This window comes from Tigriopus californicus, chromosome 7 (genome assembly GCF_007210705.1).
Source record: "Tigriopus californicus strain San Diego chromosome 7, Tcal_SD_v2.1, whole genome shotgun sequence".
Classification (NCBI taxonomy): domain Eukaryota; kingdom Metazoa; phylum Arthropoda; class Copepoda; order Harpacticoida; family Harpacticidae; genus Tigriopus; species Tigriopus californicus.
Genome location: NC_081446.1, coordinates 13,412,250 through 13,433,394, shown reverse-complemented (window position 1 = coordinate 13,433,394; position 21,145 = coordinate 13,412,250). Strand labels below are relative to the sequence as shown.

Below are 21,145 nucleotides of genomic sequence, written 5' to 3'. Positions count from 1 at the left end.
TCCTTCGGAAACTACTTATTTTATTGCGGGTTACTGATTTTACATTTTCCTTTGTTTTTTCGGGCTCTAGGAGGAATAAAAAGAAATGGGTGAAACTTATTCAAGACGTGGGCGAGCAATTGACTTGTTTATAGTTAGCATAGTAATGTCATCTCTAGTTCCATGGTCTAATGGTAGACCATAAATTAATTTATATGAATATGTATATGAATTTTCATTTCTGCCTTTGACAGAACAAGAGCATCGTGTATTAGAAATCAAAAATTGTTCATCTTTGCCAATCATTTGGTTGGAAAAGCTTAGAATTGCTTAATTCAAGTTAACTTTAAGTCGGAGTAGACATACCAAACATAATTGAAATGAAAGATTTCGTCATATAAGATGCATCTAATCGACGTGTTTCGTTTCCCTTTTAATGCCTAAGGCAAAATGGTTTAGACTTCAATCATTCCATTCGAAAACCATTCCTCAATAGACTGATTTACTCTTGATTGACAATATTTTGTCTTGAATTTTCATAAACAGATATTTTATTCTTTCCAATAGGAATAAAATCTTTTTTCTCTGAAATTACAACATGGTTCTTAAATCCTCAACGTTTAAAGTCGTGAATTTGTTAATCGACGGCCACATAGTTGTCAAAAAATGGCAAATCAGTCTTTACTTCCGTCGTGACTTGACTTTAGTATCAGATTGGCAGTACTGATTCAAATTTTGATACGGTCACCCGCGCATCGTAATCAACAGGTTGTTTTAGGCAGACAAAGCGTTCGAGTGAAGTGCTCGCCTGAAGTGTTAGAAAAGACTAGATATATTTATTTGCGTAGAGTCATACTAAAGCAGCTTTGGAATACTGGACAGTTCAACAAGAAAACGAATCAGATCAACAACATCCACCTTCCGAATCTCGGTCTGCCTCATTTAAACAAACTGACGGTGGCGGACGCGAGCGATCTCTGACAAGGATATTTTCTTTGAGGAACCCGAGAAGACAAGAAGAAGCATCTTGTTTTGCCTTCTCCATCTGGCTTGGCATCGTCATCGAAGGCAACATATCGTTATCCTGATCTCCATCATCCATCGTCTGCTCTCAAAAGTTGAGATCAAAGGAACAGCAAAATAATCAGCCTTTGCGATTTCACCTGGTCTGTCTATCTGTCTGTCTGTCTGGCTGGTTGTCTTTCTGGCCGGCCCCCTCCTCAATCGGTTCACTTGACGATCACTTTACTTCTGAAACCAAAAGGGTTGCGGGCGAATGAGGCTGCGCCATAAGTCGTCAGAGAGACTTTCTGACCTCGACTTATCCTTGCTCTTTTGGCGGCTCAGCTTGGATCTGGTATACGTGACGGAGTAGCCTCGCCTCAGCTTAGGAGGTTCCAATTGGGAACTCTCGGCAGTGGAAGTGGACATGATGGCGTCGTACTCCTCCGGGATAATGTTCTCACCCACATCGATGGTAGTGGCCCGCTCCCAAAGCCTACGTCGTTTGCGAAGCTCCATCATCTCAGATTGCCGCCTCATCTGAAGAACCTCCGTCGAGGGAAGAATGACTACTGTGGGCTCCTCAAAGTGTTCTCTTTGTCAAATGGCTGTCTGGACGGCGGAGCCTCGTCCGGGAATGGGCACGGTTATGAAATTGGGCGATGGCGTGGGCTGACAGACGTCACTGAGCTCGTGGTACTCCTCCAAGGTTTGGATGGGATTGCTGATCACCGTGGAAGACGTGGTGGAGGAACCTTTCAAGAGGCTCGGGATTGGTGTGGCCACAATCACCTTGGCTGGAATGAAGCCAACGTGGTTGTTGACCGGAATATGGAGCGGAGTGGACTGCTGGGAGGCAAGGAGGGCGCTGCAACTGGAGGAATCGAGGTCCTTGCCTCCCAAATGATTGAGAAGTTGTTGGCCGGGTGTTTCATTAGGAAAACAAATGTTCAACCCCATAGGGGACTGGCCGTGATCTAGACTTGGCTTGCGTGAGCCCGAGGCCAGGCTCCCTTGACAGGGCTCGTCCATGAGTGCCGTAGGTTCCAAAGACGAGGGAATGTCATTCAAGTCAATTATCCCTAGGTCTCCGTTCATTTGCTGGTTCTCATTGTGTATGATCTTGATCTTTTGAATCATCTCCTTAATCTCAAAGCGGAGCAGACCCAAGAAAGTGAATTTGAGAAAGCCGATCACGCAAAACCCGATGACAAACAAGGCATCAGCACTATTGTCCAGCCAGTACTTGAACGGCTCATGGCAGCCTCTATGGTGATGCCATTGAGCCCGAAAGCTGCTCGAATATCGACACCAAACAAATGGTTCCAAAATGGGCCCTTCGGCAATCATTATTTCTGGAGAATAGGGGTGCAGGCGAGGCGGAACAGTGGTCACGGGAGTCGACGCTGTACTCGGGACCAAGCCCAACATGGCCTCCTCGTCCTCTTCATCCTGACTTTTGGCCAAAAGTCGTCCTCGGATTGTATTGGCCAAGGCCGGTTGCATTTTGAGCCCGTCGTGATTTGGTATGCAACAGGCCCAAGGTAAGAGAATATCTTCATATTTACGGAATTCAGCTTCTTCTGCGTCAGTTTTGTCCAGGGTGGCATAAATTCGGCTTTGCCACCACGTGGCGTTATAATCTTGTGGTCCCAAAACGCCACAGCATTGGCTATCTCGCTGAAGTTCGTCAAAGTGGCCTCTAAATTCGGAGTTAGGGTCGACATATTCGGTATTGAACTTGGTAAGCAAATCCACTCCCAACGTGGTGGAAAGCCGATCATAGCGGATCATCCAATATCCACCGACTACCACATCACCAACGAGGAGACCAAGCAAAAGGAGCCAATAGGCCTTCAGGAGTCGCTCGTCCAATTTCAAAGCACCAATGCAACCAATTGCCTGAAAAAGCGAAAGTTTTCAATTAACCACACCAATCCGATGTCTAGACGTATTCACATGTTCAAAACCCTAGTTGAGGTAACATTGAACTTTCAAACATGAGAACGCATTTGCAATGCTGAGACAGCTTATACCTGCCGTCAAAAGCTGTTGAGGCTTTGGTAAAGTGAAAAAAGTTTTTTCTACAACCCAAACGAGTTTGAAATTTTAGTTGACACTGGGCTGGGTGGCTTGTTTTCTAATTTGTGCTCTCTACAATCTACCAACCAACGACATTCTAGTTATCGGGAAAAGAATCGTGTTGGAAAGCCAGTCTTATATGGCCGTTCGTTCCCCTTGATTGTCGCCCAAGGGGGGAACAAAAAATTGTAAGGAATGTCTCGTCACCGTCAAAAGACCGGGTATCCAACCTCACCCACGTCGTACGGAGTAGCACGAAGGAACATGGTACTCGAGCTCCGTCCAACCTAAAAACCTTGTAATGTACCCAAGAGTTGATGAAATGCTCCCCATTCCTCATCATGTTCCATTTCAAACGACGACTCCCACTCAGAGGAAAAAGAACCAGATGATGTCATGTATAAAAGATAGGAGAAGCACTCGAATTTGAACACGTCTCGTCTAATTTTGAGAACGATGAAAGAAGGAGAGTTTGAATTGGAACGTTCTTCAAGGTTTAAGCTATCCCAATTGCGTACAAGTTGTCCTTGCCATAATTTGAAGGATCGTTATATTTGATTACAGGTCTTTACTGTGAACCCATGGCTTCTCAATGATCACCACCCTTATTCGGTTTGACGGAACCGTTGGCATTGTGTAAAAATGACTTAAAATGCTGATCTTCTATTGCTCGTTGCGACAATTTGCCCACTGGCACATTTTGGGGCAATATTGCCTGCCAAGTCTTCAACAATCCTCTTCCCTTACTTTTCAATTTCTGATTGCCTCTTTGGGTGAATGAATTTGGAGCACAAGAAGTAGGAATAGGAATTCAATATTCTTGGAATAAATATTGGAGAAATGACACAAATCAGGCAGGGCCTGTCATCGCTCTACAATTCTATTTTAACCGCACACTGTCAAGTGGAAAGGGCATAATGAATTTTTTTGAAAGACAAGAAAGTTGGAAACCCTCCAAACCTTTCGAAAGAACCACGTTCAAAGCATGCGAGATCCCTGACCAAGAAAATAGAAACGAACAAAGCACCCAAATGTGTCGGCATCAAGACGAAAACTTATGGCAAAAATGCCCTTGAGAAGATGGAGGGGGGAGGGGCAAAAAAAAACCAACTTGTCATTTCTATGCCATTGTCCAATGCATTGCCATCAAGTACTACAGAGAACGGATCAAGAAGATCAGTCCAACCCACAAAATCCCTAGGGCAAAAGAAACGGGTATGCGACCAAAATAAGAAACATGTGTATAAACTGAAGAGAGTGGTTTCCGTTATCAAGTCGGCAGAAACCCATGATGAATGGCTTAAGCATGGAACATATCTGCCGGCTTGGAACAACTTAATATTCGTCGCATACATCTTTGGTTTGTTCTGGACATTTCTTTCGGCAATACACGTTTTGGGAAACTTGTTTTCAAGTGTCTTGGCGAGCGTTGCCAAACTCGTTGCCAGGCATTTGGGTATTAAGGAACCCATTGTCAAGGAGATAACGAACGCTCTTTTTGGAGGTTATTTGAAAAGGGAGCAACAGACATTGAGTTCTGTTCTCTCACAACTTCGCTATACTGTATAACAAAACAAAGAAGAGCCGTCGACAATCGCTCGATTTTTGGCCTTTTTGAGCAAAATGGGACGGGTTTGTGGAATCAAAGGGTGTTTCCAGCCAACTTTATCAGTTCAAAGAAGAGAAAGCTTAATAATGCATGATTATGGCAAAGGACGGGCAGTCAGTCCTTTTGAATGAAACGTAATGAGCAAATGTCAATTATGGGAATTTATAGTTGGCAGTGCAATCATTATCAAGACTTGCTCCTACACATTCAGCCATCGAATAGTATCGAGTTCTAAAGGTAATGAAAGAAGCAAAATATAACCTTCTTCCACTTGCATTTCACTTGGAATATCTTGTTGCTTCAAGCTTCCCTACAGAAACTAGGAAGATAAGGTAGTTGGACGGAAAATGTAACAAATGTTCAAATCAAATGCAATGAGCTAACCTGCGCTCGAACGCGCCATCTTGGATGTTGAACATGATGAAAACATGTCAGGAATAGCTGGTGTCAAATTTCGAGAATCCCCCACTGCTCTCAAAGAAGCTGAATTTCCTCCAAAGGATTGTAGCGGAAGCCTTGGGGGTTTTCCGAGGTCCTGGAACATCTGGCCTGCCCTTCAGATCCAATGCAACTGCATTTGAGGGAAACTTCCACCCATATGCCATGCATTTCACCTGATGTTTCACATTTCCGGCCAAATTCGCTTCAGGGCCTTTCATGCTTGCACTTTTGGTAGGCAATCAAGACATTTTACATTAAGCTAGTCAACAAAACCCGAGCGCAGGGAACGTCTTTGCAATCATATGTACCATTCATTATTCATGGCCTTAGTGTATTTTCTCGTGGAACAAGTTTGAACCTCGTGGGCTCGAGTTACCTTCCAAAAGAAGCGAGGTCATCAGAGAATAGCGTGATAGAGGTTGCAAAGCACGAGAGGAAACCTCCAGATGGGTTCATGGTCCTTTCTAATTTCTACCAAGAAGAATCAAGATTAGGAAGAATGGTTCCGAGGAAGGCCACCTTGTCACTTTGATATTGGATAAAGGCCAAAGGCCTTACTTTGTGACTTTGGAACAGAACGAGCCTTGTTCAAAGTAGAAAAGAAAAAGAAACTCAGTTTGGAATTTCCGCTACGAGAGCTGAATCTGAAAAGTCGAACAGCAGTTTTCCCACTGAGCATTCCCCATATTTCCACCCAATATCTGACATCTGCACCTGAACCTGCGGATTTGTGAAACTCAAAACATAAGCATGCGCCACTTTTCTGGGCTCGTAGAAATAATAGACCCGCAGCGTCGTTGAGTGATTGTGCGTTTCAATCCAACGTGCAGAGTGAGAGCTTAATCCTGCCATGAATCCATTCTCTCTACACGGTGGTTTTAATTCTGATAAAGTGTTTGCTCAAATACCAACAGTTCTAGTTGCGTTTTTCTTTCTTATAGTAACCAAAGCTACAATTTACGGAAAAAACCTCTTTAGAAGTGGCTCAGAACAATAATAATACATTAACTATATTAATGTCCTAAACTAAGCAAAACAACATTATCACTCCTCTTCATTTGTATCGGCATGAGATTTCAAAAAACATGGATGTGGCAGATGTAGGAATTGCAGTTTGAGAATAGCATTTCATATTACATGTAGGACGAACAATTATACTACTAAGTTTCAAGTAAAAAACTAAGTTGTGCAATTAATGAATCAAATATAGTTTGGTCAAACTTCTAGATTTGGAGTGGAAAAATAATGAAAATGCGATTGCAAGTGTTTGTTTTGATTTATATAATATCATAAACAAATTTCAGCTCTTTTCCAAGTGCTGTGGAAAACGAAATTATTGTTGTGTTTTTCGAACTACAAGAAGATAAATTGATTTTTTTGGCAATTGCTTAAAAATATGATCGGAGTATTTTGGAACCAAATGTGATAAAATTACTGAAGTGCTTGATTTAAACTTCTACCACATTGCTGTACATGAATTCATTGGAATAATCTATCAAAAGTATTTGTAACATTTACCGCTCATGTTTTTGAAAATATATGTTAATATGTGGATTAATGTACTGATCTGAGCTGAATGTTCTTTTTCCACACTTGGTCCTTAAAATTGTCAATAAAAGTTTTGACATTTGAGCAAACTCTAAATCAGTGTAACCACCGTGTCAACTCGTACTATACAATTACTTTGGTCTCAATAGTGCCAAATGTAAGGCATTCCATCTCGAATTTTGGCACACTAAGTAGTACGGACCTTCAACGGAACTTTGAGAACTTCAATCCAATTTGGTGTGGAAGCAAATTTCGTTTGACGAGTCCATCTACCAGCTCAAAGTTCCGTGGATCAAGTCTGGCCTTAAAGATCCATTTGAGATGCGGAAGGAAATCCTCGCATTCTTTTCTACTCTCCAGTTACTGGGAGATGGGGATCTGTTCCAGAAATATGCCAATTTTAAATTGCCCTCACTTTGATGTCTCGACGTAAGATCTAGAAAACATTTTAGAAATGGAAGGTTTTGCCGATTTCTGAGATCCAAGGTTCTCACAAGAAAGGGTGCCAAAAAAGGTTAAAGCGGCGCCAAGGAAATCGGATCGCCAAAGTTTTACAATGAGTATGTTCCATTCTTCAAATCGTTAAGAGAATGAAAGCTATATTACTCCACAGGAAACGAACCAAATCCACTCTTTGTGAGACGGAAAGATGGCTTAAGCGGACTCGATCAGTTTCCACATCTCATTCGGCCACATTCACAAAATAAGAAATATTTTCCTATGCCGTTAGAAAGCATGAAAGATCATTCAAGCTTTACATTCCAAGTTCAAAGGTTGGTGCTCGTTAAACGAAAAGGGCAATAGATGAAAATATTGGAACGTGCCAATTAGCCCCCACCAGAATAAACCGCAGTTTCAGATAAAATTGATTACTCTTTCATGTGCTTTGCCATCGCCAAATACAAATGAAACGTCGCAATTTCATTTGGCATTTGTTGGTGCTCTTTAATGTTGATTCATGTCTATAAACATGATGAAGAGCTCAAACATTGGAGCAGCTCTCAATGATCATTGATCAATGTACTCATAGCAAAGGGTAAACACGACGCCAAACAAGTAGTCTTGCCAAACCACGCAAATTTCGCAAAGCATTCATTTGTTGGGCTATTTTCGTGGTATTACAACAACCATAAACGACACTGTTCGCTAATATTCAATGGGAAAAACAAACAGCAACTACCCATTGTTGGAAGTTCTAATTGTGTTTCAACGAAATAACAAGGGGGTTCCCGGCTCTGAGTTGATTGAAGTACATTGAAGTACTGCGTTTTTGAGTTTGCCTTTTTTTAGTTCTAGCATGGTTTGAACAAACCTAATCCACAATAATCGTCTAAAAAGAGGTCCATGCTCACGCCTTATCCAGGTAATGATTGTCATGAAAATTGTGGTATGCTTTTGGCATTGCCTTTTGTGGCACTTTGAGGATTAACATACATTCAAAAAGCGCAATCAGTGCCCAAGCATCAATTGACAGTAAGGTTCCCACTATTCGTAAATCGTGTCCCATGAGAAATAAATGGGCACAAAAAATAACAAACTGCGAGAGAAAAAAATGGACATTGTTCTCGTGCACTTTCTCTAAAAGTACAAAAATACCAAATGATCATCGCTCTTGGGCAGCAAATGACCACGTGACACCGTTCACCTTCTTTTGGGAACTAATCCCAAATTGCGATGAAACATGTTCCACTTGACTTTAAAAAGCTGCACTCTCCAGAATTTAGCACAAAATAAGATACAGGCCACTGGTTTACACACTAAAAGGAGGCATCTTAACCACCCGTTCGATTGATTTGAGTTGCTGTGACGTTGATCCCAACGGATCCATCATATTGAAAGGTATCAGATTTGTACGATCCATTGGGCTTGAAGAGAGAATTTGGCATTGAGTGTCTTACCTGTACAACACCAGATTGCATGAACAATGCCAGATAGGCATAGAGGAACGAGGGTTGATACAATCGAACTGATGAGATGAGTTGTCGTCGATTGTCTGTGATCACGTACAAGGAGGTTCCCAAAAACACCATCACACTCACGAAAAGCACTGCAATAGAAAGTAAGAAAAAACGAGGTTGTAAATCCTAAATGTGTCCGGTTTGGGCTTGCTAAGATAGTTAGTAAAATTGGTTGTCATTCTAAATTGAGGGAATGATGTAAGTAAGGCCCATAAAAAAGATAATGTTTTGATTCACACACACTTGACGAAACTATTGGAGGTAAGCGCCTTAAACAAGTTAGTCTTTTACATGTTCAGAAAATTGAATTCTGAGCATGAACTGGAGCATTTGTTGACACATATGTTTCTTTAATGGGATGCTTGAACCCTTGCTTTCAAGATCAGGTGTTCAAAGATATACTGGATATTCTAAAATGAAGCGGGCCAACCGCTTCCGGTCTTTAATCAAGGTAAAGCCGGACATCCAATTTGTTAACATATGCCACCAAGTTGGATTAGATCCTATTCAGCAAGAGCAAATTTGGGTTTAAATGCAAAGAAAACGCGTTAACTTTTACTAAGTGTTATAGCTCTTACACCCAACTCTCCATTACGGATTTGTGGAAGGACTGATTATACTTCGCTTTGTCCGTATTTCAAACATGCCATAATCATTGGGGTTTAAAGGCAACAATAAAGTAGAAACATAATCGCCTAAATTCGTTACACTTTTTTATCATAATCATGACAATTTTGAGAAATATGACAAGCGTAAAACATTTGATCTTTGTCTTGGACCAGAATCAGGCTTTATCACAGTGATTTTCACTCCTTTTATCAATTTTCTTCCCAGGCAAAATGTAAGATCATAATCTTGGAAACTCTCGTTTATGGATCTTGACGATCAATTCAAATTAAAATTTTGTCTTTGCATTTAGCAAAAAACTTGGTGACATTAAGGCGGCCTAAGCAATTATGTATTCGTACTTTCGTGAGCAAAACACTCGAACCGTGTATGACGGGGTGTTTATGTGACTAGAAATTTGAATGTCAATGACAATCACAAACATCACTCCCAGTTTTTGCTTATCTTTGAAAGCCTTGAAAGAATACACTTGAAGCGATTTGTTCCATAGAAAAGGCTGAATCAAAAAGAGGAGACTTTTTCTCGACAGACCTTTTTGATAACACTGACATTATGACTGAATTATCAAAATCACTTGCTACTTTTAAAAGAAAATTAAAACCAATCACAGGATGGGCATGCAAGTGAATTGAAACTTTCGCGGACTACTTCTTTCAAAGGGCATTTGATTTATCTGGGTTTTCACGCTAAGTCCTTGGTATATCCAGATAGAAATATGAATCAAAGCAAACATAGCCCAGATTTCAACTCCCCACAGGACACACAGACCCTGTTCATGGGGGAGAAAGAAGCCTGGGCTAGGGAAAGAGCCTCATTTCAAATTCCGAGCCTGGTTTCCTTATGCAAACCATTTTCCTGCCTGGCCTTTCCTTTTTCTTTCCAGCCTCTGGATGTAGAAGCAAGCAAGTATGCATATTATCAAGTGGAAAAAAGGGATTGAAAAAGCGAAGATGCAAGAGCTTAATAATACCTACTACAGACAGAGCATACATATCTCTTGAAGTGAAAGCCCAAGCTGATGTCAGTGGGCATTTTCGGTGGAAGTGGACTACGAAGGCCGGGTTGAAATTATGGCCTATTGGATGTTTTGGGCAAACAAAGCTTAAACGGTTCCTTACTCGTGGGAACATGGACATGGGCACGATTTCGGCTATTTTTGTTGGTATTCTTTTTTATTGTGGAGACTTTGGTCGTTTTTTTTTATTGTCAGTAGTCTTAGACAAATATAATAGAGCTATGTCTCAAATTATCGAGGGTTTTATCTTCAAAGGAGAAGCTTAATAGCAGTTCGCAATTATTGACTCAAAGGTCCATGCTCAATGAGAAATGCCAATGAACTCATAATACGAGCAAATAACCCCAAAAGAGACATTCGCCACCTTGTCGGCTTAAACAGACTGTTGCAAATTACAACATGTCAATGACTAACACTTTACGGATAAATCATCGCAGATTCTACTTTATTTGTGCAACTTTCTCAGCATTTCGGTCTTATTTTCTTCAAGATCTCACCAATTTCAGATCTTCCACAGAATCACATTTCGTGAAGGTCTTTCTTTTGTGCAGAGGTTAGAATGATCTTCTTGCGGAAGATGGATGAAGAAGAATGAGATAAAGGAGGTGGAGTTCCATTGTGGCCAATTGGGCGGCAGTAATCCATTCCCATATTCAGCCAGTGGCAGTCGCTCAACTAATGGAGAATTAGCCATTCATGGCTGATCTTTTGAAGTGTGCACAAAGAAGGCGGCCACATCGGTGCCGCAATCTCCAATCCTAGCTTCGATTCGGCCTCTTTTTCCATACTACCATCCATGAATCAATCAGTCTCTCTTCTCCCCATTGTCCACTAATGTCCGCCCACAACATGTCCAGGCCTTGCTCAAAGAAATCGACCCTTATAGTAGTAATGCATTGCTCGAACTTTTTCATTTTGGACCGCAAACTGGAGCCTGAAATAGTCGTTCGTCTTTTTTGAATGATTTTAAAGGCGGTCAGTCCTTAAGCATTTCCTTGGATTGGAAGGTAATCAATGCCAAATCGGAGAGATGGAACGACCGAGGAGAGCCCAATCGCAGAATATAAAGTCCACAATTGGTTCAATTCCAAAGAGAGACCCATGACGATCAGGAGGCAGTTAGGCTGTCACCGAGGATTGGAGCTAACTTTCTCTATCGTGTTCCATTATATTCGAAGTTGGATCAGAAACTGGACCTTTGCGATGGTCTCACATTACCTATAAGCCATTCTGTTAAATGGAACCCGAGCTAAATGGAACATGGGAAGCCCAGAATAAACTGCACACCAGGATTAATTAACGAATGAACCAACAGCATGGTCAGATTACATTTGGAAGCGAACAAGGTTAGAGAGCCATATTTCACAAACAGCCTTTGTTATATGTCGAGTGCTCAGATCTGTTGGCTTCAGGCAACACGAATCTTAATAAACTTTCCTCGGGCAAAACTATCAGATTTTTTTCACTTTCCTGACTTCCCGAGAGAGTTGTTTGGGATCGTGATTAGAATGAGAATCTGAGCTGACATTCGACTGCAGTAAGTCGACCGGAAGCTTGGTTCATGTTGCCGAACAACTTGGAAATTATTGGCTAGTGGCCATCGAAAATCTGTCAGATAAATATTCTTCCCTATGTTGTCCATGATTTACTCGTCTATCCGTTGGCGCTAGTCAGACTTCCCGAGGGCACCTCTTGTAGGTTGTTTGGAACAAAAATCGATTCTCTTCCGTGTGGAACCTTTTTCCTACCGTCGGTTTCCGCGAAGTGAGGCCAAAAGTACTTCTTAGCTGACTCTTCGAGCTTTCCTCAAACATGAAGGCTGAAAAGCCAAGTGAACTTCAAGGTTCCACACAAATGGTCCAACTTAAGGGAGTAATGGATGTCATCTTGGTTTTCCGTTTTCAAGGTGTCAAATTGTCCATTATGGGAGTTCAGTCAACCTTCAAAAGTGTGAAAAATTCACCCGGGCACACTTTGCTTTGGCGTTGGTTCCATTTTTAACTGAATGGAACTGGTTGATTGGATCCTTGTTTGTTGTTCTCGGCAACCAATATGCTGTACATACAGTAAATTATACGCACTGGGTAATGTACATGCGCCATTCTGTCGACGTTAAGAAAAGCAAACATTAATAATGGCACGACGAAAGAGGAAAAAGAAATTGAGGTGGAGCTTTGAGACTCTTCAACGTGATCAGTTCTAATGGCGGCCTCCATTCCTTGGAGAGAAAAAGCATACGACAAACCTTTGGTTAGTCTGTCGTAAAGACCAAATACGAAGTAAGCAACATAGTTTCAAGTGGAACACAAAAGGGAAGGCTACAAATAACCTCGACTTGAAGGCATTTTTTATTGTACATATAAAACAAAGGATACCGAGTCTAAAAAAAAGGATGAACAAGTCATCAAAGATGCTAGAGACAGTCAGTAAACTCTTTTGTTTGAGTAGAGATTCGCAAGAACCAAGAATGGTAGTGTTATTTCCCTGGGCTTAAGACTTTAAGTTTTGATGTATTTCTGAAAACGGAGAATAGCAGAAAAGCTGGTTTTGATTAATGTTGCGATCGCTTCATGGTCATTTTTTGTTTGGCATCGTAGGGAGTCATTGGGGCCCCGGGAATCTAGGCCTTCCCGAATGAAGACCCTCCAGACACATTGGATCGACACATAATGCGTTGCATTTTCGATTCAGACTTTAATTGCATTCTCTCCATTATTTTCTGTGTCTGTGTGAGTTCAATTTCTGTTCGTATTTTAAGGCATGAAACTATTTGAAGTGTCTCAAAATACCATCCACCAAAAATAAGGGCAATGCATTTATTGAACAAAACACTCTGAAAAGAATTTAGAACCTCAAATGGTCAGTCACATGACGATTTCTTGAGAAATACATAGGTTAACTAATATAGGAATTTCACTGCATTTGTGTTTTACCAAACACGAGAAAGGTAGCATTATAATTCGATAAGAGGCTTGAGTTTTTGTGATTGGTTTATTCCTGGCCTTTAAAAATCACTTCTAATGTCCCATGGGACCTCTCAGTGAAGAATGGCGTGTCCCGTTTGTATTACGAGGAAAAATGAATGACCCGTAACGAATTTGCCTGTTTAAGCAAGACAAAAAACTGAAGAGAAAGTAATACCTCAATGTCTTTGGTCACCCAGGTGCTTGATTGTCCAAGGACGTTGGAGTACAATTGTGACGAGGGTCTTAAAGTGGACCCATTGGAACAACCTTGGACCAACTGGTCGAACGAGTTAGGGCCATAAGGACTCTCCTACTTTACTCTACTTTCACGAGACTTTGGACCTTTTGTTGGTTTTGGCCCCCTCCAGCACAAACCTCTCTCAACTCCAATAATCGTTGTCATCGTCAGATTTTCGGGATAGCCAGGTGGAAAGTGGACCAAGAGTACATATTGCCCAATCATCTGAAGTAGATATATGCGAGGCATCCATCAGACAAAGGGAACGAGTTGAAAGGGTTATGGCACTATACCCTCTCTCATGTGCCATGGAGGTTATTTTTTTTTTTTAAACACGTCTTTTTGTACTCCCTGGTTTCGAGAGAACCGAGTTATACGGTTGTATTTATTTCAATTTAGGAAAGCCGTTTGGAGGCCATCGTTTATTATGCCATGTTGGGAGCGTTAGCCTCCGTTTGAAGTGTTTACTTTGGGTCGCCGTGTTCTATTACCAAAGCACCTTGTTGCTCAATTTAGGCAATTGGATCTGACACGCTCATTTTGGGGGCGCTGATGGTTGTAAGTCTTCGATCCTTCATTGGCTCCTTGCCTCTCTGGGCATGTTGGTTGTCGGACGTTCACTCTTTGGCCGTGAGACACCATAACCAACGAACTCGTTCGAGCTCATAAAAATGACTCGACTCAATCTGGAAAATGGATCCTCGAAAGGATCATGATTGATCAAGTGTATCGAGGCCGCGAGTCGGCGCGTTTATAATTTGAACGGTCACTTGTTGAAAGGAATGTTGGCCGTTTTTTAAATAAAGATTGGGAATGGTAATGGAGGAGCCAATGGTTATATTTTCCCACCTTAGGGAAAAGTGAAAAATTAACAACACTGTTTTATCGTTTCTATATCTTTTTATTCGTTTATCTGTTTTTCATTAATTATGAACCTTTTGAGTCCATTACTGATTTTCTCGTTTAAAATGCTAAATTTTGGGTCTTTCGCTTACTGTAAATGGCATAGTTTAGTATTTATATTCGTAATTTGTTTTACGCTTTAACAGTTATATTTAAGCTCCTACAAAATCAGTTTAAAGGCCATTCGTTCAATATATATCTTAAGACAGTGACAAGTACTTCCAAGCCACATTTCAAAACATATCGTAACAATGCCCCTAAAAAGTATTGAAATAAGTAAATCGTAATGTACAGTAGAAACAGAAAAAGTGATGAGAATTGAATTAGCCTACTTTAAAAAACATTCCCTTGCAAATGAAAATGTAGCATTGAATTTTAAGGATGCAGAGCAGTCATTTCCTACCTGCATTACAGGTGTAGATCCAAAGGCGGTAGTAGCGCATGGCACCTTTGATCCGGAACATCCCAAACAAAGGCTTTGTTCAAGGAGGATTGGCCAGGATTTGAAGATCAGAATTGCCGCCAATAAATACCCAGTTCAGTCAGGACTTCATCGAGTTTGAACCAAGATAAATTGAATAGTTTGATTTCTAGGTACCCTTGAATCTGAAAATGGGAGCCTCTGCCGATTCTGGAGATCTTGCACTTAAGCGTCAGATGTTTCCAAGGACAAGTTTGAAGTATTTAGTCTAAAACGTCTTTGAGGCTTGAGCTGGATGGCATTTTGCGATCACACTCGTAGGCTGATTCCAATTCTCAGTAGATAAGGAATCCCTCTCCAAATCCTTTGGGATTATCAAGCTCAACCTGAAAGTGGGGAAAACGAGAAAGACTTTACTATCCAGGCAAAATTCATCGTGGTCATATTATTTTAGTACACCAAGAAGTAAAACGGAAGCTTCTCAAGAGTCAGGATTGCTCAATCGACCAACTTGGGACCAGAAATGAACCTCATAAACCTGACGGACAAAGTCCCATATAATTGTAATACAAAATCTGGAGCCTCTCACATGTTGGTGACTACTCTTAAGGGTCATCTGAAAGAAGAACCTTGAACGTGTGGATACGGTCAATTACTTTGGATTTGATTCCTTTGATTAGGCCCATTGGAGACCTGTCACTCGCAGATGGAGACGGTCCCTTTTCAATAGAGGTCATACAGTCATGAACATATGGCGACACTGGACTTTTAGCTTGTGGGAAAACGTGACGTCCGTGATGGTTTCAAACAGGCAAAGAGGAACAACAAGACGTGCTAGCTAGCACACCATTTTGGGATGGAGAAGGATATTTTAGTTAGTACATTCATTCACTCACTCAATAGCTAGCTTACTTGCTCACTCACTCAATCGATTTCAGTCGTCGCAATTGATCTGCTCCCAGAGTGTTTGAGGATCTTCAATTTCCTAAGGGAGATGCGTGCCAGCTTTCCTCTCCGTCCCAGAATAGAACGTGGATGGCAACCCTGATGAGAATGTAATCCAATCTCCAACAAGCTCAGCATATGAGAGTTACTTTTGCGAGGGGAAGTTTCCCGTCGCATCTTTCATATCCAAGAGTCTTTCTTCCGAGTGACCAAACATTCGATTATAGAATCTGCCTCTCAAGTTCCATCGACCATTCTCGACCCGGAATCGAATCGAAAACGGCAACTTTCCAATCAGACATCTCTGAGCTTCCCAGATCAAAAAAAAACTATCCGGGTGCTAGTTAGTGTCGTTTGCAAGAATTTCCAAATCTTGAGAACTTGATGCCTGATGGAACGGAAAATGATTTGGTCAATTCTAATCACCAAGAAGCGCGATTTGCCATCGAACATTCCCAGAAAATATTGATCCTCTGAGGTTATCGAGTTTTAAATCACATATCTTTTTGCTCTCATTTCCACCACGTCTGCTATCACTACAATAGTTCAAGGACGACGTCTTAAAGGTGGAAGACTTCCTTCAGTCATTGCATGTACTGGTCATTAAATGTTTCATTTACCATTGGTTTGATGAATGCTAATCTCCTTTTGGTCTTTTAAGAATCGATAGTCTAGGCATGAATCCGAGGAATAAAAGCTACTCTAATATCCAATTATGGTTTGCCATATATTATTCAGATGAAAAAACCTAATATGTACTAAAGAACGCCATAGGGAAAGGACCTGGTCTTCCTTATATCGCGTTCCAAAGCATGTATTACCACTAATGTAAACAAATGCTGCCAATAGTCGAAATAACAAGGCCCAAATTGGAAATAAGTCATATCTTTAGATAACGTCAGGGGAAGTTACACTTTGCGAATATGAGGATAAAAGCAAGAAGACCTTCATAACGATACAAGCAAGGAACGATTGTTTCCTTGATCCGGAGTCGGTTTAAGCAAGATCTGTTTTGTGGCGGGAACTCTAAAACAAAAGACAAGCAACAGGGAAGAATGAGAAGATTTAAAGCCATTTCATGTTTTAACTTTCTCAACACGAGGTTGATAATGTGTATGGTAAGTGAGGGTCTGAGTGGGACGCAATAGTCAAATTTCGTCCCAGGTTGAGTCTGAACTCTGAATGATTATTGGAAAAGTTGCACAATTGCCGAAAAAGTTGTTAATTGAACTATGTATGTTCTTCAAAAGTTTGTTGAGTTATCGTTCCACTTGTTAGTCGTAAAAATTGGATTCCAAACTTTATTTCCCCAAGTTTTTTTTTATTGACGCACCTTAACAAAGTCCATAGTTTTATGCCTGAATCAAGACATCTTTGTCTAGGCATTTTCTCTTGACGAATATAAATCCTTAACTCTATTGGAAATAAAATTTCCCACGCTTCTCTCCCGCGGAGATTCCCAACTGAGAAGCGGAGACTCGAAATAAATTTAAATTCCTGGCAAGGCAGAAATAAGGCTAGTAGAGCCTTCAAGTCATTGAGAGGAAATTTAGAGAGCCAATTCATGTCAGCTGCCTCATTCATTACAATACGCAACGTGCTGGAATCGTTTCATCTGCACTATTGCAATTTTCCCAATGGTCTGATACGACTGAAGAAATGGCCTTAAAAACTGCAGTGGTGTTTATGCGGATTAACTTGGGCTGAAATCGTATTGCTTAGCTATGGAACGAGTTTGAGACAAATGGCTCAATGAGAACAAGGGGACCAACACAATTTCAAACTTTACCACTTTATGAGACCAACCTATGGGGAGAAATTTCATCCTCATTGCAAGCGCACATTTAAACTTTCATGCATATAATCCAAGATCCTTTTTATCAAAATTTATCAAAAGCAGGACTTTTAAGCCCAGTTCCGTTCACTAGTGACTTTTCAAGTTTGGTTAATGGTCCAGTCCATTCCCATCCATCTTTCGATTGTATTTTCTAGAAAAAATAATTTCATCAACTGGTGTACCTACGTATAACACATCTCCACTTGCCTGAGATCAACATGACACCAAAGCTTGCAATGCAAGATGTCTGCTCCACATCAAGATGGACCAGCAGTAGTGAGAACTGGAACCAATACTCAAGTTCATGTGCCTCCAAACGATCACAATGGGTGGTCTTAATGGGCAATGGCACCAGTAGCCCTTCACATGTACCCTTCACGTGGTGTAGTATGCTGCTAGCTCCTCGCCAAATCACATTTCGTATACTTGGTTGCAGATCCTCCCTCTCATTGGTAGGCGTGATGGCTTTGTGGGAAAGTTTGGACTTGCTCCCATTCTGGCCAGCTCCAACCCATCTTTCTACTTTAGTAGTACATACATTCAAAATACTGGATGCTCTCGTTCCTTCCGTCTTCGTTCCTGGGTGCTTTTCCACTTTCGAGCGTCAGTCAGTTCCGAGTTCTCCAGAGGTCGTGGTATTGTGGGAAGGAGTGTCCATGCGTGTTACAAATGAAGCCCGCGGCCTGAGACGAGTAGGCCTTTTTAAATGAGGGTACTTTTTCTTTGTTCTGATCCCCTTTTGTTACTTTTTTCCAAGACTCCCTTACCCCCACGAGAGACTAGAGAATGGACTCAGCGAGTCGCATGAAATTAGTTGTCCAACTATCTCGTTTGGAGTGCATTGTGTGTGTACACCGTTAGCACAGCTAGCTAACACCCATACAAACAGGGAAGTTATTATTAGAGCCCACCATCTCCCCTTGTTTAAGGTCTCATGTCTTGGACCTGTCCGTCAATTTCTTTCAAACCCCAGGGCCTTTCAAACTGACAACCATCGTTCATTATTAACGTCGACCACGAACTCCCATAAAAAGGGAAATATATATCAAAAAGAGCTCTCTTTCAAAGAACACACGCATTATTTCCAAAGACCCGAGTATTTGTGAACGCCGGCGCCTCGAGTCCAATTAATAAACATGAGCTTCTTCATATTCAATCCAACAGTTGCTTGGATCTTTCACAAATATAGTAATAGCTTTTGTGTACTGCTGCACCTGGTGCCATCTGTCTGACATTGGTTTCTTTCCCAGTTTGTACTCCAAGAGAAAAGAGTTTTCACTCAGTCAAGGTAGGACTCGGAAACAATACTTTCCGAACATCTGCCCCTTCTCCTTCTGAACTCATCATATCTTATGATCTTTTTCCTTTTGCCTTGCAAGTGTAGCCATCAATTAAGTGAGAAGTGTTTACTCACGTGGGATGTGAAATTCTATTTTCTTGACTGGGTCTACATTTACAATGTTCGACAAGCGGCGTGTCACGGTCAAGGAAATCTGGTGTCTCTCGTCGATCCATAAGAAATTGCGACGGCCTTTCAAAGCTCTCTCTCGAAAATCCCGGCCATTAATAACTCAAATGCCGCTCCATTCGAATGTCCCACATGAGTGGTAAACTTGAATAGGGCTGGTTATCGACGCAAAGTGTTCCCATATCTTTTTCGATCATCATGCCCTTCATCGATCACATTATCAATGTAAAGCGACATTGATAAAGGACATTTCTTTTGGTTTCTGGTGATATTAGGAAACAAGATTTTTCAAGGCTTGACCTAAACGAAGTGTTCATCGAGATCCCACTCAGTTTGAGGTCATAAGGGAGAAAGGGACAAATCAATATGAAGCTTCCGTCCTCACTCAATGTGGTGGATAGATGGATGGCTGGTTACAGTCCTCGTAAGAAAAGAAAGTCAACGTTGCATCTGACATTGGTGACATTGCCAGAAGGCCCCTCTCCCGACACTCTAACAATTTGGCATTTGGCATTTGGGCGAGAGGCTCGCGTCAATTCGTGGAGAATGTCATAACAATTCGGTTCATCACTCCCCGATCTTTTTTTTTCTTTCTTTTTGCATTGCCATAAATCTCGACAGTGACTGGAAGCTCGAAGCTCGAAGCTCGTGGTCTGAGGGCCAGTTGTTCCTTCGCACCTACAAGTTTGTTTTTCTTTCTGGCCTTTTTTGCCTCGGCGTCACGTTGCAACTTTTACCGTTCATCATCCGTTTTCACCTCTAATGACCGTCACCCTGAAACACGCGAACACTAACCGCAAAGCAAACCAGTATAGAACTGTAGATACTGCTGACGTTGTACAAACATCAATCTTCAAGCCCGTCGCTTCAAGTTGGCGGTGAGGTAAAGGCCGGCGAAGGCTGCTCCATTGGAAATTCGATTTGTTTCCTTTTTCACCCGGCATCTCCTAACTGTTTTAAGCGCCCCGTTCCACGAATAGTCATGGATGTGAAGAAACCCGATACTCGTTTATAACCTGGAAACTTTCCCCAATTTTTTGGTGGTTTGAGAACATTTCTAGGAATGGTGCAACATGGCTGGCCTTCAATTGGTTCAGGATTGGGTGCTGCCAAAAATAATACGGAAGGAGCTCTCACGAATAATGCCCTTCAACCATTTTAGAGTGCTCCGATAATCCCCATTCAACTTCGTTGAAGGGCAAATATGCCGTTGGGTAATCGGGGGATGGCATTTTCGGTGATTTTGGTTGTGCTCGCTCCAGTTTCAGGCACTTTCCGATTTGTTCTCAACTACGGAAAGGATATTAACGGCGTTTCGGGATATGAATCAATATCATAGTTACTTGATGTTCCGTTATCTTTAATACTAAATCTAAAAGAAAGCAATGCATCCACGACTCTTTTAAGTGAGGGAATTCAAAAATTGCACCCGACTCGAATGATTTATGAGCAACGGCCCTTCTCATTCATAGAGAGAATTCTTTTCAACATTTGATCAATCGGCGATAAATATGCGTTTGTGTTGTATAAACGGCAGTTCAGTCATCCATTTAAGTTGTGAAATTGCACGGAACCAACATACCTACCAATGAATGAAATAGTATGACCAATTTTGCGTTTGTTCGAACACAATTGCTTGGTGCTTCAATTGGGTAATAGCTATCGGATTCGCTTTGTTCCCTTCCGTGGGTGTTATTGACACCTGCATTCAAAGTCCTTCAAATGATTTTCGCCGGGGCCTTTTCCACCCTTGATGACGCACGAGGTAGACCTTCAGGTTATAGCCACGCTCAAAAAACGCGATTTTCCAATCCCTCGACAGTCCTTTAGCTAAATAAATTTTAGCATTCGTTCTCGCGCATTCGTGAACGTGAAGAGACCCCCAAGCGTTTTCTTCAATAGCCTTCATGAGACATTGCATTGATTGTGGAAAGAAGGCAATGTTAAATTGTTTACCGCCAACACCTTCAAGGCCAACCCAACCCGCCCGTGGGGAAATGAAATTCAAGACATGAGTGATAATTTATGACGTTGGCGTTTTCAATTCCGTTTCGAGCTTGTCAAAAATGCATTGAAAATGTTATTGCCACACATTGTGGTTGCTAC

The 21,145-nt window shown here is 41.5% G+C and overlaps 1 protein-coding gene across 2 annotated transcripts in view; it reads right to left on the bottom strand.

The window, feature by feature from the left end:
* Positions 1 to 793: 793 nt before the first annotated feature.
* The window catches only part of LOC131883762 (uncharacterized), a 23,878-nt gene continuing 3,526 nt past the window's right edge, over positions 794 to 21,145 (bottom strand). For both annotated transcript variants that reach the window (XM_059231316.1, XM_059231315.1), the window contains exons 2-4: positions 14,772 to 15,175; positions 8,560 to 8,708; positions 794 to 2,883 (exon numbers count right to left, since the gene is read on the bottom strand). In XM_059231316.1, coding sequence (XP_059087299.1) covers positions 1,582 to 2,883; positions 8,560 to 8,708; positions 14,772 to 14,832 — 1,512 coding nt within the window. In that variant the 5' untranslated portion in view covers positions 14,833 to 15,175 and the 3' untranslated portion in view covers positions 794 to 1,581. The remainder of the gene's footprint in view (positions 2,884 to 8,559; positions 8,709 to 14,771; positions 15,176 to 21,145) is intronic.